Source organism: Lycorma delicatula, chromosome 1, assembly GCF_047948215.1.
Source record: "Lycorma delicatula isolate Av1 chromosome 1, ASM4794821v1, whole genome shotgun sequence".
Classification (NCBI taxonomy): domain Eukaryota; kingdom Metazoa; phylum Arthropoda; class Insecta; order Hemiptera; family Fulgoridae; genus Lycorma; species Lycorma delicatula.
Window position 1 is genome coordinate 169,676,368 of NC_134455.1, and position 18,421 is coordinate 169,694,788.

At 29.0% G+C, this 18,421-nt stretch overlaps 1 protein-coding gene across 3 annotated transcripts in view; it reads right to left on the reverse strand.

The window, feature by feature from the left end:
• Positions 1-210: 210 nt before the first annotated feature.
• The window catches only part of LOC142325395 (protein DEK-like), a 34,897-nt gene continuing 16,686 nt past the window's right edge, over positions 211-18,421 (reverse strand). For 2 of the 3 annotated variants that reach the window (XM_075367131.1, XM_075367121.1), the window contains exons 5-9: positions 17,046-17,383; positions 15,086-15,245; positions 13,503-13,724; positions 12,087-12,239; positions 211-4,760 (exon numbers count right to left, since the gene is read on the reverse strand). In XM_075367131.1, the coding sequence (XP_075223246.1) occupies positions 4,746-4,760; positions 12,087-12,239; positions 13,503-13,724; positions 15,086-15,245; positions 17,046-17,383 (888 nt within the window). In that variant the 3' untranslated portion in view covers positions 211-4,745. The remainder of the gene's footprint in view (positions 4,761-12,086; positions 12,240-13,502; positions 13,725-15,085; positions 15,246-17,045; positions 17,384-18,421) is intronic. The other variant, XR_012756528.1, reaches the window with a different exon arrangement.

Consider the following 18,421-nt stretch of genomic DNA (forward strand, 5'->3'; position numbering starts at 1 on the left):
ATACATCAATATTTTTTCATCTATATTAGATGGATAGTTTAAATTTGGCGGCCAAGTTTAATTCTATTACAAGTGATAATTTATCTTATTTCATGATGGAAGAAACGATTTAGATTAAAAATGGATTAAAGTGAAGTGAAGTGGATGTAAAACTAAAAAAACTTACAGGAAATATAACAATTCAATGATGAAAAAAATTCAAAAATGCAGTTTAAAGTAAAATATTTTTAATTACTGATTTTTTTTTTTATAAATCTTTAACATAATACAATAAAATATATTGTGTATTAGAGTTAAATATATTACTTACAAAATATATTGTGTAACTGGCAACTAAAACTACTATTTTCTTTTCACTTGCATAAAAATAAAATGTAATAATGTAGATTGTTTTACAAAAAATTTAACAAAAATATACTAAAAACTTATTCAAGGCTGTCCTCCAAGACAAAAAAACACAACAAAAAAAAAACAAACAAAAAACGGAAAAAACACATAGAATTAATATAATTAACATGAGTAAAATTATATTTTATTTTTTGTACTTGAGCTCTCAATTCAATAAAATCTATTTTTACTGGGTAAAACCTAATCTAATTAACATTAAAATGCCTTAATGACTTAAGAACAAGGCAACTGGGGGTTTTTTAATGCTTTCCCACAAAACTGCAAGTTGTAGCTGATATTTGTTATCAGGATTTATACCCTTTTCAATACACACAATTAATAATAATAAATTAAGCATGATACATAAAAATATATGAAATTCAAAATTTATTCCACAGTAGAAATAAAGAAGACAGCAGCACATTGCAGAAGATAAAGTAATAAGGCAGGCTGATAATCAGATTACTTTTTGTACTCTAAATGTATATTTGCTTGAAGTACAGATAAAATTTATCTGTACCACTTTTTATGTCTTAAATCCTAGAAAATAAGTAAAATCAATCAGTAGTACTTAAATTCACATAAAACCTACAGGCAAGTTATCAGCAAAAATATCTTAAAAAATATAAGGCAGATTAGGCATAGGTAAACTTTAATAACTGAACTTAAGTAAATTGTATTAAATATGTCTTCAGCACAGTACTGAAATTTATCATGAAGATTGTAATAAAACATGAATGAAATGAAAGAACTGGAAAGTTCAGATATTAAATTATACAATCATTCATATGAAAAATTAAAATTATAACATTTAACTGTTAAAAAGTCTTAATTCTTAAATACGGAATTGGCAAACCACAATGAATATTTAACAAAAATAATTCCTCCTTATATCAACAAAAAGAACAAAAAATAAGAAAATAACTAAAACAGGTTTCTAAAACGGATTATAATAAATCTTATTTATACTGCTTTGTCCATAACTGAACTCTGCCATATTTTCTTTATTTAATTAAATAAACTTACACTGTTAATACTTAGGCTAAGCCCTCTAAGCGTATTTGCTTACTGGAGGGAAATAACCATTTTAAAATATTACAACTTACTGCCAATTTGAAAAAAGTGTATGTAGACAAAAGTGGATAGATCATATAGGCTTAATATACAAAAATATTATACCACAATTTAAATCATATTAAATCAAAGTAACGGTTCACTAAAAAAGATTTAAATATTACCACCATAGTACATTATATGTACAGTATTAACAATTATAATGTTAAATCATTACCAGTTACAATAATCTACTTATACAATAAAATTATTTTTATTAGTTTTTAAAGTTGGGTAATCTGACCTTCATAGGTAAAATGGATTCCTAATGGATTTTTGTATCAAATATTTTGCTATTCTGCAATTAAATTAAATTAAATATATTTTATAAAAACAAAGTTCCTGAATGTGTATATATGTTAAGTGTGGTGTCTATTCATTTAAATATTTTATTATTTTTTATTTTAAATGATTGTATATGCTTCATGTTTTCTTGTGCATAGCATATTAAATAATTTCTTACTTTAATTTAATTCAAAGTAATTTAATATTATATTTCATTTAATGTTTATTCATTTATACTTATAAGGCATACCTCATTCCAATTTTAGCTTTAATTATTGATTGGCATTTTAGGAGTCTGTTAGGTAATGCAATCAGTAATGTTGTACATCAAACTGAAGCAGGTTCTTTTTGCATTTATTACTTGCTCTGGACACATTAAAGTTTATGCTCCTAGTATTGCATTCTGCATCTTTTTTAATTCGTGGCAGTAATATTTTTTAAGTATAAATATTTTTAAAGCAAGTTTAGGTAAAATATAGCAGTTTTATTTTAAGAGATGTCTCAATGTAACATCTTATTTATTTTATTTAGGATTTTTTAAAAATATAATCAGATCATTAAGTACAATCATTTATACAGATTATGCCTTATTTCTGATTACCTTCCATTAAGGCAAACTACAGAATCTTTTCACTCTTTTAGAAAATTGTTTAAATTTTGCCGTAATTCCCTAAGATTAATATATAGAGGTAATTGCTGTGTTTCATATGATATACTTGTTATCCAACCTGGGTTGAGTATCTTGAGTATTAATGGAGTTACGGCTATAGCAATAAAATTTTATAACAAAGGTTATTTGGATTGGTTTATTTTATGTTGCTATTATTAGCTTAGAAAATGATATCAATGTCTTTGTAAATGGAAGTATTTTCTATTATTTTCATTTACGAGATTTTAAATTCCATTCTTTATTTTAATATTTGTCTGCTTTAAATCTTATTGCTTATTCAAGGTTAAGGTTATGTTTATTACATCTAGAAGTAGGGTAAGTTATAAAATGTTTATAAATTTAATTACAGCCTTCACGTATTGGATTATAGATATATATAGGACCTGGAAGTCCAAAGTCTGCTAGCAGTATTATACGTATTATTAATAATACCAGCATTATACATATGGATTAAATTGGTAAGAACCCTGCAAAAGAAAATGTTATAGCATACCACATGATTTTTTATCTACCATCAATCATTTCTTCTGCTTCATTATCCACAATAAGAATAATATTACTAAAACAGTGAAAACATTTAGTAAACAAGATTTATGGTATGTATTAATAGGATACTTTATAAAATATATTACTCAAAGCACTGCTTGTTATATATAACAATATGGTGCTTAAAATTTCAAAAAAAAAAAAAATATTGCACATGTAAAATATATAAAATAAATATCACATAGATTACAAGAAACACATTAGAGAATAGTCTTTGGACTGGCAACCTTGAACATACTACATTCAACATTACAAATGAAACAATTAAAACCAATCGTCATTAATAAAAAACTATAGAATTAAAATACAAAACAAATATTATGTTTTTACAAATTCCCTTCAACGAACTCCTTAAATCATACTACAAATAGTTTCATTTGAAAAAATAAGGTAGTTTTAAAGAATTATTTTTTTTAATTATGCAACACTACCGGCAAATAAAAAAATCTTTGAAGAATATGACAGACATATTTATTTTTCATAAGTGTTATTTTGATTTAAAAAAAATTATAATATTGCTCTGTACTCAATTACAAAGAAGTAATTGAATGAAAAAAACTTCCATCGGCGAGTAAAGTAACAATCGTGTCAATTTGATTGGTTACACGAGTTGTTAACATGGTTAACAAACCAAGTTAACTAGCAGTAAGCTTAACTGTAATCGATTCTAAAATTAAACCTCTTTAATTAACCACAGACAAACTGCATATCATTAAATTTCCTGAGAGATTTATTAACTTTTTTAAATATCTCCTATGAGAAATTAATTCTTTAGTTAGGAGCTGTAAATTTATCTTAATTATAACAATACACAAATGCAATAAACTTTTCAACAGTACACCACACTGTCATCAGTTTTCTGTTAGGGTAACAAACTACTTTCAAAATACAAATTAATTTTATATAAGATTAGAGAGAATATCAATAGAAAGTAAAAGTGAATGAAAAAAGTAATAGTGAGATTTGATATTAATAATCCTTTCTTTAATAATGTTTTTAATAATGTTTAATCCAATTTACATCAGTTAAAAATTACAATGACTAATGAATAAAACTTCTCAAGATTCATAAAAAACAGACCATAATAATGAAATAATTGAAAGAGAAGGTTTCAATCAGATAAATGAAACTCCTAACTCACTATGTTGGAGGAGAGAAAAGGAAAAGATAAGGTCATAGTTTTTATAGAAATCAAAACAATAAATCTGCCTACTTAATTTTGACTTTAAATAACAATATTTAATAATAGCAGAAAATATTATGTTCAAATTATACAGATTAATAAAAAATTAAACCTCATAATTACTTACTGACAAAAAAATGTACAACTGAAGAACAAACCATTCAATTGACAAAATGAGTTTTAAGTTTACATGAAACAATTTGCAGCACCTTTATGATATTAATACATCTGGTGTTAAGTTTTGCATTTTAATTCAGTTTACGGACAAACTATTAACACTTTTTTGTAATAGTGAATGACGTGTACATAAATTTATGAAATAATAGAATTCTCAGCAATTAAGTGCATAAACACCATATCACCAAGAATTGTTCATAAAAAGTGAAAAGGTGATCCTGATCTAACAGTAATATAGAAATTATCAATAAACGTCAGGCAAACAAACATATGATAAGACAGAACACAACACTCACGTTTTCACATAATGAGTCTCATCTATAAATATATTTTTCTGCAACACCTAGTAATACTGACCAAGTGTGTGCCGATCACCCATACTGTTCATGATGCGATCAGCTGGAACAACAAAAACACAAATAATAAAATTATATGGCGAACTAGCTAGCAGGACAGTTTTAAAGTTTACATGGGCTTAGTGAAATGAAAGATGATGTTCAAATTGTAAATCACGAAGAGTAGAAGTGCGACACAATAACAGGCAAATAAGGTGAAATTAATTCTACAGATGAGCAACATAAAACCGAACACATAATGTAACCGCTGCAGAATTGGTAGGTTATATTGGAATGAAATTTTAAGAATGATATGGATAAATTAAATAAGAAAAACAAAAAACATTTAAATGTTGCATTTATTTATTTACCTTATAGTTACAAAAGATGTTCAAAATGACTACCGTGGGCATCGATGCACTTTTGTGCTCGATTTATCATATTGAGAGTCGTCTGATGCAAAACATTGTTGTAAAAATTGTATTGATTTCTTGTTGAATATTTTCCTTCAGTTCATCAATATTGTGGGAATTAAATGCATGAACTCTCTCCTTAAGTAGCCCCAAAGGAAAAAAAATCGCACGTAGACAACTCTAGGGAATATGGAGGCCACTATCCTCTGCTGACAGCTTGTTGATTTGTGAAAGCTACATGAACGCAATTCAGTGAAATGTTTGATGTGCGACAACTTCTTCAGTCTTGTTGGAAGAAGCTGTATTCTTCTTAATTATCGGTTAATTGCACATAGAATTCTTTGAAAATTGTGAGGTAAACTTGTGTATTAACAGTCCGGTCAAAAAATATTGGTTCCAATATATGATTACTGGAAACAGCACACCAAACACAAATTTTCTCATTGTGAAGTAGACGCGATTCCTTGCCAATACCTGGTGTTTTGCAAATTAACTGAATAAATGAAACCATGCCTTGGCTGACATGAAATACATCGGGTCTATCTGTCCACCAACAATGTTTTCGAGAAGCCAGTTGCAATAATAAAGTCATTTTGGTTTATCTCTCTTCTTCAGTAGTAACATGGTATGGTTTCAACTTTAATTCATGAAGAATTTTACGACAAGATATGTATTTAACACCAGATTGTTCCGATAACTTGCATAGTCATTTTTTTGGATTGGCGGTAATTCTCCTTTCAATATCGCATGTGGAGTTCTAACATAAAGTTGCCTGTTCATTTTGCATTTGAAACCGAACCTGTTGTATGCCATTTTTTAACTAAATTGTGTATGCTACTCTTCACTGGGATACAGGCAATTGGAAATTTTTCTACAAATACTTGAAATGATTCTTCAAATGATCCAGAACGAATATAGGCCCCTAAACAATAGCTATCCTCTTCTGGATTGAATGGGCATTTTACACAAACACAACTGCACTGCAACAAAACTTGTATTGCAATGACACGTAACCACCTGACAAACGGCAGCAACAATCAGTAGTAACATATACATCCACTAGTCATGCTAGTAGTGTGAGAATCTTTCATAAATAGTGTTGGGTAGCGGTTTCTCATTAAGGGTTCAGTTTTATGTTGCTCATCCTATAGAAAATATTTAATTTGTCTCATTAACAATTACTTCTCTTTTCACAAACATACTACATTAACAATCATCCTTTGACCTGTAAGCTTGCGTTACAATAAGCCACACTTTCTGCCATAATTTATTCGTTTGCTGGAAACCATTTTATTTTAATCTTTCCTGGTTTCATATTTTTCACTATTAGTTTTCAGGTATGACTGTATGAAAACAAGATTCATCATTTCAAATTAACTGTCAATCTGAATTAGCAATTGTGAAAAACAGCTAATACCAAATGTTCATCAAGAACAAATAAACCGAATGGCCAAAGATAATGAATGAAAACTATGATTGCTAAGTATGATGGTAATTATACAAATAAATTAACAAAATAATAACCAAACAAATCTTAAAAAACTGAAATTTAGTAATTAACATCTGCTGTAACAATAAATAAATACATTACCACTAAAGAACAAACACCAATCATACTGAATTGTAGCTAAAAAAGGAGACTTAATATTTTGTTAAAAAATTATTACTATAACAAAGAATGAAAAATGTTAAAATAATTATAAATTTTCACAAGATTTAGTAAAAATGTTAAAATAAGTACCATAAATCTCAACCTAACATTAAAAACTCATCTTGAACATTTTGGAAAATTAAGGAGACCCACCAAATAAGCTGAATTACTCTCTTACTGCAGTCAGTTGCAGGGGCAACAGCAATCTTAACCCATATTACCATAAACACATAAGAGGCCATGTTCCTGAATGGTGTGTAATCATTGTTAGCAACTGGCTTTATAAATCAGCAGTTCTGTAATTACATCTTTATTTTATTTACAATTTAATTCTATAGAAAAAATTATGTTAAATTTTTTTCTAAAAAGTACAAACAATAGTTAGATCAAAGGCTGGACTTATTTTTTTCTCAAAAGTATTTAAATATAAGCAGTAAAACTTGATAGTGCGATGCTAGTTCCTAGCCAGCATGTGTGCTTTTTTGTTATCTCATACAGCTGTTGATTGTTGTTGTCCAGCAGCCATTGCTTGTGTGTGTGTGTGTGTGTGTGTGTGTGTGTGTGTGTGTATGCTTATCACATTTTTATTTTGTGAATGACTGAACATGTTGAACATTATAAGGTATCAAGTTCTGCCAAAAGCTTGGTATCTAATTAAGCAATCTGTAACATAAGTACACTTTTGGGAACAAAAGTTATGGTAATTACACAAATTAAATACTATAACTGTTTTCAGTTGAGTGATCACATATTTTTTTAAAGATGTCAACAAACTAAAATTCCTACTGTCCATTAATAACACACAGTTTGACAATGGTAAATTATCAGCTGGTTGTCTGAGAAGTGCACGTGATATAGGATTGGTATCATTCCTCACACATAATTTTAATGGATGTTTTGAGTATGCAACTGTATGTGACTGTGAAATTTATGTCAAAGCAACCTTTGTCTGAATAGAATTATTTGTCTAGGGTGCACCAACAATGATCTTAATTTCCTTAAGACTGGTGTGAACCTTGAATGGGTTCCAGAAACCAAAATAAATAAGGAGCAAAATAAAATCGATGCAACTTTTTTTTTACTACTGTGGAGTTGTACTAGATCGTGGATACTTGTGTTCTTTGGTGGTCGGGTTTTAATTAACCATACATCTCAGGAATGATTGATCTGAGACTGTACAAGACTACAGTTCATTTACATTCATACATATCATCCTCTGAAGTAATACCTTACGGTGGTTCCGGAGGCTAAACAGAAAAAGGAAAGTTGTGAATAATGAAAATGCAGCAGAAGGTTGAACTGTCAACAAACACCGGATTCTGGTCTATCTTTGTGTTGCAGTTAGACACAAGAGACCAGACCTGCGGGAATCATGTAAGATACATCATGATAATGCATTCACACATCTAATTCAGAACTCCTAGGTCAAGTGTAGAATTTCACAGGTTGAATGTGATTTCTGGTTGTCACCCAATCTAAAATGCTGCAACAAAAGATCCCTATTTGACAGACAGGACATTACAAAAGAGGACTATGGAAAATGTTTTCAGTGATGGAAGGACCAATGGGTAGAATCACAAGGGGAAACTTTGAAGGTGATTTAAGTTTGGAGTCAACTAGGTAAGCTACTCTTCTTTCACAGCCTATCTTTGAATACTTCTTAAAAGACCCTTGTGTGTGTGTGTGTGTGTTACTAATTACAAATGTTCTTTTGTTTACTAAAACATATTTTTTTAAATTTATTATCTGTATATTAATAATCTAATCAAGAAAATAATAAAACTTTAATTTTATATTTGGTGTAGATATTCTGTTAATAGCTGGTTTATTTCATAGAATTTAAATATACATATTTAATATTATATGAAATATAAACCACCAAAACACAGTAATTATTTAAGTTAAACTCACCATATTAATTCTATAGTACATTAAAATATTTTATTAATTTGTCATTTTATTTTAAAATGTTTTTTATTTTTAAATTTTGGATTGTATTTACAAATACGTTCATAATAACATAGGTATAGAAGTCAATACCAACTAAAGTGGTTTACACAGTAAACTTGCCAATATCAGACTGCTCAGCAACAACAATCTGTCAGTTATTTAGAAGAGTTTGCTATTCAGAAAATTGTGAATACAGTATTATGCTTGGTTGTAATACAGAAAAAAGCACTTTGAATAGAACATCAATACTGTGTATTTATTTCATGCAAATTAAAAAAAAAAATTAGTTGCTAATTAAAACAATTTTGTAAAATTAAAGTTTTTTTTATTCTTTTTCTGAAAATGAAACTGTCCTCTGTTCATATTTGAATAAAAAAATAATACTGTATTCTGTAATTGACCAATAAAATAATAAAATTACTGTACTATACTAAAATGGAATAAAAACAATGTAAACTACAAAAACATTAATCAAAGAAGCAACAGTATACAAGAATCAAAACACATGTACAAAAAATAATGTAAAAATCAAATATAGATATGTACAATTTATTTGTGTATATGCTTTAAAACAGCTGTCTATTTCAGTTTGAACTAAGTCCTGCAACATATATTTTTCAATATGAGACAGCTCTTCTGATATTAAAATAAAAGTTTTCTGGTAATCCTTTTTGTACGAAATATTGGTTTAATTTTCTAACCTCTTCTCTTGCTTCCTTACTAATGATTGTAAATTGGATTCATTGTTATCATCATCAAGAATCATTCATTTTGGAAGTAGTAAAGTCTGAGGCAGGAACAAGATCACGGATGTTGGTCGATACATCCTGTGTTGAGCATGTCATCAATGTTTGGGTACTCTTTATAATTTCCAAATGGTTCAGTAAGTTCTTTTAATTCACTCTGTTCCACAAATTTTCATTTCATTCAGTAAGATTTTCAGTGCCAGAATTGAAGTTATTTTGTGGAGGTTTAATACAGACTTTTAAGAAACAATTTCTCACTGTTGTAATAGTAACCTGCTTTATAGCCATATGAATCCATAAAACTGCATCCAACAAATGCTTTTAGAAAGCTTATCAGCATCCTATAACTTTCATTGTTGACAAATATTGTAACACCTTTTTTTCTGTACTGAAATTTAAAGTTCTGAATAATCCCCTGATCAAGGAATTGATATACTGCAGTAGTGTTTGGAGGAAGAAATATAAATTTCACATTTTCTAAGGTAATGTTAGGGTGGGATTTTGCATTTTCTAATAGTGTGACTCTCCTATTTTGCCTTCACATTCAACAATCAAACTTAACGATCAGTCCATCATTATGCCCCTAGTCACCATGATTTTTTTTTGTTCATGCTCTTAAAAAATTGTGGCTCTGGTGATTATTTATGGTTTTTCAAATTCACGTAACACACCCACAGCCAATAAATATAGTTAATCTTTCTTTTGATATCCTCCCCCTGTATATTTTTCCTCTTTCGAACAATTGTTTCACTGGGCAAAGTCTGGATAAAAGACCAGTGTCATCACAAAAACATTACTTTCATTTTAACCCATGCATATTTCATTTAACTTTTCCTTCTACTCAGACACCAAATTCTCATCTACAGCACCAGCTTCACCACAAACATTTTTATATAAAACATTATGTCTAATTCAGAATTTATCTATTCAAAATTTGGGGGAAGAAATATAAATTCTACATTTTCTAAGGTAATGTCAGGATGTAATATCCGTAATACTTTCCCCTAATCCCCGATACTTTAAACTCATCGTAACTGAGTTATTTAGCAATCTGTATGGCTTTCTCACAAATCAAAGTTGCAGAGACTGGAATGTTATTAACACAAGCCTTGCAAACCCTCTTATAAGTCAAAGGAAATGCACATTTGCTTAACTGATTGTCATTTTCAGTTCATGACTTTAGGATATAAAGTTTCCTTTTTAAGATATTGCTTATCTATTTTTTCCAGATATGAAAACATTTTGCCATATCATGAACACTGAGTATTTCTTTTTCATAGACATTGCTGTCCCTCTTCTTTTCAGTTTGGACTAGAGTGTTTACACATCTGATCTGTTAGTGGACACATTTTTAACAAAGGAAGTGAATACCCTCTTTCTTAGTGTTTTTTTTTTACACAATCATGACAAAAATTTTAGTAATCTACCTTTACCAATCTAGAGTTTGGACTAGAGTGTTTACACATCTGATCTGTTAGTGGACACATTTTTAACAAAGGAAGTGAATACCCTCTTTCTTAGTGTTTTTTTTTTACACAATCATGACAAAAATTTTAGTAATCTACCTTTACCAATCTTTTCCCAGATATCATTATCTTAGATAGATGTTAAAATTATACAAAGATATTTAGATTCTTGAACCACCTTCACCAGTCCTTTCTCTGTACTAATTTCCTCCCCCTCACTACCAATGACCATGTATTTTGTTTTCTCAATATTTATATCAAGTCGCCATTTGTCATACTCCTTAATCACTTCCAAGTCATGTATTCTATACCATGTATTCAGCCAACACAACCTGCTCATCAGCAAACAGGAGAGTACAAATACTACCATCCCCATCTTATAACATTTTTTAATCCAGTTCTAAGAACAAAATTTATAAAACTTTAAAAAGCAGGGGACAAGGACATCCTTGTCCCGTTCCCTTGCTTAAACTGAAATATCAGATTGACTTGCAGCTATTTTCATACAACTTCTTAAATCTTGATAGATTTTTTAAAAAAAATTCATTCATTCTTTATGATTGCAACCATGAATGATTAATTTTTACAAACTGATGCCACTTGTTTGTAGTCAGTTATTAATCACGTCACTACAGTCAGCTACTACTACAAATACCAGTATCACCTTTATTAATAAACCATGATGTGATATGCAAACACACTTTCACAGGTTATGTAAGTTTCAAATGCTATATGTGAAGCAGTACATATTCATAAAGTGATGAAAGTCATATGGATTAAGATATCATCGTCAAGATTTTTTTCATAGAAAAATTTGAATGTGAGTTTACTCCCATCTCTAAAATATAAACATATGAATTCCTAAAACAGTATATTTTATTTATTGGATTATTAAAATAAAAGTGTGATAACAATGTTAATACATTTTAATAGGTTCAATTAAATATATATATTGTTTCATTTGTTGAACGAATAGATTAACTAGAGCAGTTAAAAAATATGGTTGTGGGTTAGATGAAATTGGACAGATAAAACTTAATAGCTGTTGAAACAAAGAAGCTAAATGAAACAACTATTACTTAACAGTGTGTAAATATTACTGAAATATTTACACATTAAACCAATACCTGTAGTTGAATTAAAGAAAGATTTAAGTTAACTTACGGATTTTACAGTATTCTTGATGAATTCCTTTTTGTATCCAAGATCAAAATCTGGATAATGTTCATAAACTTTTTTGCAAACAGTTTTCATTGTTATTTCTTCCAAGTTTGCTCCTTCCAGAACACTTTTTACATATGACTTTATTTCATCATCCTAAAAGATAAAATTTCCATTAATAAATCATATAAAAAATGAAAACAAAGAAAAAATTATCAGAAATTTTATTAGTATAGTGAGTGATATTCAAATTTACAATATTTTTAAAATGTCCAACAGGCAGAAAGTAAAAATTTAATAATAGTTTTTTAACTGCTCTTCTAGAATGGATCTTTGCATAACAGACGTTTCAATTTATGTTCAAGGTTGAATCTTATACATTCATTTAGTACAAATGATTACTAATCTGCTTACTATCAAAATACTTTTCTAAAACTACTGCACAAAATTAAATTGCATACACCCACACAACGTGAAGTATTTAATGTTTAGCAAAATATCTTTATGGTTCTCAAAAATTTTGGATTACTGCTTCTGTTTATTTATGTGTCATATAATATGTTTAATTTTGTTTCAAAGTGAGCAGATGTTACTATATCAAACATGCTTTTTTCCAAAAAAGTTAAATCTCAAAATGCTGGTGTACAGTGAGAAGTATGGTTGCTAAAATCTTGAAAAGGAAAATAAATATTTATGGGCTCTAAAATGCCTGAAGATGAAAGTAGAAAAGTCAAGAATAAAAACACTGCAGAATTTATAGCCATATACAAATCAGTTCCGGATTCAATAATGTACTAACAGGAAGCTAACCATGTGGCTAGCCATCAATTTAAACTGAACAAGGTTATTAAACTAGTAATAATATAGTATATATTGCTAATGAATCTCAAAAACAAAAACTAGGAGGAAATGTTGAAGGTTCTTCACATTCACATGCATTTTCAGTCACCATAAACTGGCATGAAAAGTTCCACATATCTTAAAATTATTGTTAAAATACAATAGCAAGAATAATTAACATCAAAAAATTAAATATCTTAGCATAAAAGAAGATAGGAGAATTAATAAACTGATTTCACTGTAAAACTACATAACAAGAGAACTGTTCAATTTTTTTTCTTCTGTATAATAGCCTACAATTAAATCTTTCTTAAAAATGTCTTTTTAAATATAAAAATCATCTTACTGTGAAAAAATTATTTCGTTTAAAATAAAGTATTTTAATACCTTTTTGTAAAAATAAAATATTACTTGTTTTAATTTATGTTACTTTGCAGCTTTATTTCTTATAACAGACTATTAAAATGTACAGTACTTTTATTTATTACTGTGTCCAGATTGATATCTGATAACCCAAACCAATTCTGGCCCAGGTTTAGATCAGTTCTACCACCTATAATAAAATAAAGAAAAACTTACAGTGGGAGGTGATTTACTTTTCTTTGCTGGAACTTCTTTTTCCGAGTCTTCAGCTTCAGAATTATGTTCAGTTTCACTGTCAGATTTTTCTTTTCCCTTTTTATTACCCCCTCCTCCACCTGTACCAGTAGGTGCAGTTCTTTTCTTTGCACCAGAGGCAGAATTGGAAGCAGTCTTTTTAGCAGGTGGTCGTTTTGTTGGACCTTTTTTTGGTTTATCTTTCTACAAAAGAAAGAAATGTACAAAATGTTTAAGTATTATTTATTACATTTTTTTTTTATATAATGAAAAATGACAACCACAAACCTTTTGTTATGTAGATAACAAACACATGCAAGCCAATAAAATATAGTCATTTTTAAAGCATTAAGTAGGAAATATAGGTACAAACAAGAGGATATAAAATTTATGTAAAAACTTCAGTCACTAGTTAGTTATCTTTCACGCACAACCCAAGAAGGAAATTAGTTCCCAGACAGCCCATCAATCCACCAAGTGTTTGACCCACAAGCTAATAATGCATCCCCAAAAATCAAATCCTTATTTCTTCCACAAGTATGCTATATATTACAGATATAAAAATCTGAACCACCATACAGGTAATAAAAGAAAACTCACCACTGAAAAACAACTTTTGTCAATATACTGTCTTCAATCTTGGGTTTTAATATTATTACAAATAAAATATTAAATCTAAAAAAAATACAAGAAATTTTTTTTTTATATCTTTAAAATCAATTTTACAAATGATCATAGATCATGAAAATGTTTGTCTTTAAATTTATAATTAATATCTACAATTGTTTCTAAACCACTATAACAATTATTTTTGTTGATTATTTAAAATATTTTTTACCACTTTAAGATATTAATCTGAATAATTGTGAAAAATTGGAAAAAAGATAATGAAACTGTAAATACATAATTTTTGTCTCTAACACAACAAATATCAGTTACATATATAGTATGAGCAACATCTATGTATCGACAGTTTGCTAATATTTATTTTTCAATAGACAAGTCTCTGTTTAAAATAAAATCCAATTCTAACAGGTTGGCAAGTTAAAGCTTTCTATTACAAGAAATCCTTAATAAGAAAAGCAAGATGACAAAAATAAGAATGATGATTGTACAATTAAATCCCATGCACAAGCTTCAAGCTTATGTAGCAATATCAACAAGAATAAATAAATAAATAGGGCTAGTAGCAATTAATTTTAGTGATGTCATTAAATATGATGAAAGCCTTACAAATAAATGAAGATCATAGCACCGCAATCACTTATGAAAAGGACAAACTATGCTTGCAACTTTTGACATGCTTGGTAATGCTAAATTGTAATTATATTAATGAATTGGAAATGTAAAATTTGAATCTAAAACTCATATTTTTCTAACGAAAAAAAGAAGTCATTTTAGTGTTTTGGATGAAAATAATTTTTTAATTCACATCTTGTGATATTTAATGGTATGATCCATAAGTGACATTACACTATCAAATTAAAAAAAAAGAAGGTTAATCAGAAACACTACAAAACAAAAATAATTAATTGGTTTACTTAAAATTCTAATAATTAACACACCTCTGATCCAACAGGTTCATTTTCTTCTTCATCTTCAGTCTTCTTTTCATCACTGTCCTCATCCTGTTCATCATCTTCAGAGCTTGCTTTGTTTTTCTTCTTAGAAGGTAAATGCTGCTTTGACTTTCCTTTCTTTGACTGTTCATCATCTCCATCTGCCCTATAAAAACAAGTTTTTTATGTTTCATTTTAACAAAACGACAGACTAACTAGCCTATTCCATAAAATTTTAAGTAGTAGAGACCATGCTGGCAAATGCAGAGAATTTTCACGTGATAGCAACATTCATGTTGGGGATACTAAAAGAAAAAGAAAGGGAAGTGAGGGGGTGAGAGACAGCCTCGGCTGGAGTTGTCTGTCCATGGGAAGATGTTACATGGGTACCTTTATTGCAGCAGCGATGATCGGGAACTCTCAAGCCCCTGAGCTATTAAGACTGAGACCTGACAGGGGTTTCACTTGGGGTTACCCCTGTTAGAGGCAGGCACAAAAGACCAAGACCCGGTTGCAGAGGTGGGATGGCTGGGAACGGCATAGCCGGGCCTGGCTGCCTGCCTTCCCTGGAGCTGTGTGAGGCTTTAATGTGTATCCGGCTCCGGGAAGCAGGAAAAGATGCATGGATTGACGCTTAGTTTCCAGATCATAAGTAAAAAACAAAGATTCATGTTATCACTCTTTCCAAGAAGTTTGGGTAATTTTCAATGGCATTCAGTGTCAGAACAAACCTTTTTCAAGATTCTTTTTGTTCAATTGTGAGAATTTCAGGCACCATTTTCACGCACACCTTTTTCAAGTTAAAATTATGTAAAATTTGCCTTACACATTCTTTTTCAATTCCTACAGTTTCATCAATAACACAAATAGTTAACAGATGGTCAGATTGGATCTGATTACCAATTTTTTCAATATTTTTATCAGTTTTTGACGTGGAAGGGCAACCCAGGTGAACATCATCTTCGTCTTCTTGGAAAAGCTTAAACCACTCAAAAACCCGTGCACGTGATAAACATTCATTGCCATATACTTTTTTAATAAAAGTTTCAGTAGCAGTTTTTCCAAGTTTCATATGAAATTTCACAACAATTCTTTGCTCTAGTAAACATGTTATCCAAACGAAGGCCACGGCCAGACTAATATTTCTACAGAAAACTGGAGTGGCAACAATAGAAAAAGAAAGGTTTCACGCTACACAGCTGTTGGCCGTATGAATCTGGCGCACGTGCAGTTCTTCTGTAGCAGCATTAGTCTCGTTATTTAATATCCACACCTCATACAGAATATTAAGATAAGTCCATATCTTACCTTAATTTTACCATGAAAGTACTTTCATGGGATATCACATCCTCCTCGGTCATGACTGAAATGTTTAATTAAACTGCATATTAAACAAATTAAAATAATGAAAATTGTATACTAATTTATTATAAAAGTGCTGTAATAATAAATTAATAAGCTGTTTCATGTTTTAGTAATCTAAATATATAGTTTACTTAAAAATTTCAATAATGACTTAGAATACGGGATCCTGTGAAAGTACTTCCATGGTAAAATTAAGGTAAAATATGAACTTATCTAAATATTCTGTATGAGGCAGTTTATATTAATAGAATTTAAAAAAAAAAAATATATATATATATATATATATATATATATATATATATATAACTATATCCTAGTTTTAAAAGTCAAAATATACCAAAAATCACAGAAAACAAAGGATTAGTGTACAGTAATACCAGCAGATTTTTTGATGCTGACATTACACCTACTGATATACTACATCTATTTTCTGCATCTTCATTAAAAAAATAAAAATAAATAGATATACATTCAAAGTTTAACATAAACTATTTTATAATCATGAATTATTCGATTTTTCATTTTTTTATACATTTGATATAAAAATTTTCTTTCTAAAAATGCTTAAAATAACCCAGATTCAAATTTACAGTATACTTACTTAGGCTCTTTGTATGACTTGGATGAGATACCCTTTCGTTTAGGCCTGGGATCTGGTGGCTCTTTTCCAGAATCTACAGGTTTAATAAGAAAATCAAGAATCCTATCAGCCAGTTCTGCATGTTTGCCAGATTTTTGTAAGTCAAGAATCGTACAAAGTGTCTTTAAATCAGCATTCTTCAGTTTAGTCAAAACACTTAACTTCTTTTTTTGATCTGCTGAATCCTTTTCAAATTCAAAACCTTTGAACTGACCAATATTTTTCTTGATTGTGTGAGCCTGACCCACTCTGCTAAAAAGAACCTTGTGGAGACTCTTTAAATTATCAACCTTCAGCTTCTAAAAACATAAACGTAATTTACATTAAAATAAACAAATAATTAGTTGAAATATGGTGTTGGTAATTTTTTTTAATTATTTTTACAACTACGCAATACAATTTTGACGTCATACATGTCTAAATATACACCGTTATACATCAGTTCATCTTATAAAGAAATGAAAATAATCTCAAGAATGTCCTACTAGTGAAACTAAGGAAAAATGTTCCAATAAACATTAGTCCATAAGAGCTACATGTTTTTGAGATGCAGCTAAGAAAAGCTATTGCCCTGACTTCTGCTCCAGTAATAAAATGAGAATACTGAACTCTCAGGAAACAAATTGTGGTAAAAATTAGTAGTTTCTGTGAACCTTTCCACCAGAAGAAACATAAATAACTATATCTTAAAAATTTAAGAAGCTTAACCAGAACAATTCAAAGTGGGAAAGATAACTGACTGGGATATGTCATCAGAGAAGGGCTGACAAACAGATCAGTAAAAGATGCAAAAATAAATTAAAAAAAAAACTAGGAGGAAAGTAAAAATTATTATCATTTAAATGAAATGGTAGCAGTAATCAGGAATAAAAACTTTAGTGGGAAATAATATAGAAGACAGACTTGTTGCGAGGAACTTATCTTCAGCAGACAACCTATGATCAGTATAATTATTTGAGAGACGAGTGGTAATTTATTTTGAGCAGTTAATTTTATTTCTACAATTTTTTGCAATATCAATAAAACTTTTTGGCCCATTTTGCTTTAAACAACAGTTAAAATTCTTATACTTTTATAACGGAATAGTAAGATATTTTAATAAAATTTGGTTAGTTCTTTAAAAAAAGGAGAAAAAACCAAATATAAAAATAGCATAAATACAATTTTTAAATCATTGCTTGTTAATTGTACAATTTTTAAAATTTTATTATATTAGAAAAACATTTTAAATATTTTCAGAAAAATATTAAAAACGAAAAATTACAACTACTCAATGTTAAAGAAATCTTTTTAATTAAAATTAACCTTATTGAATACAACAGTTTACTGTTCAACAA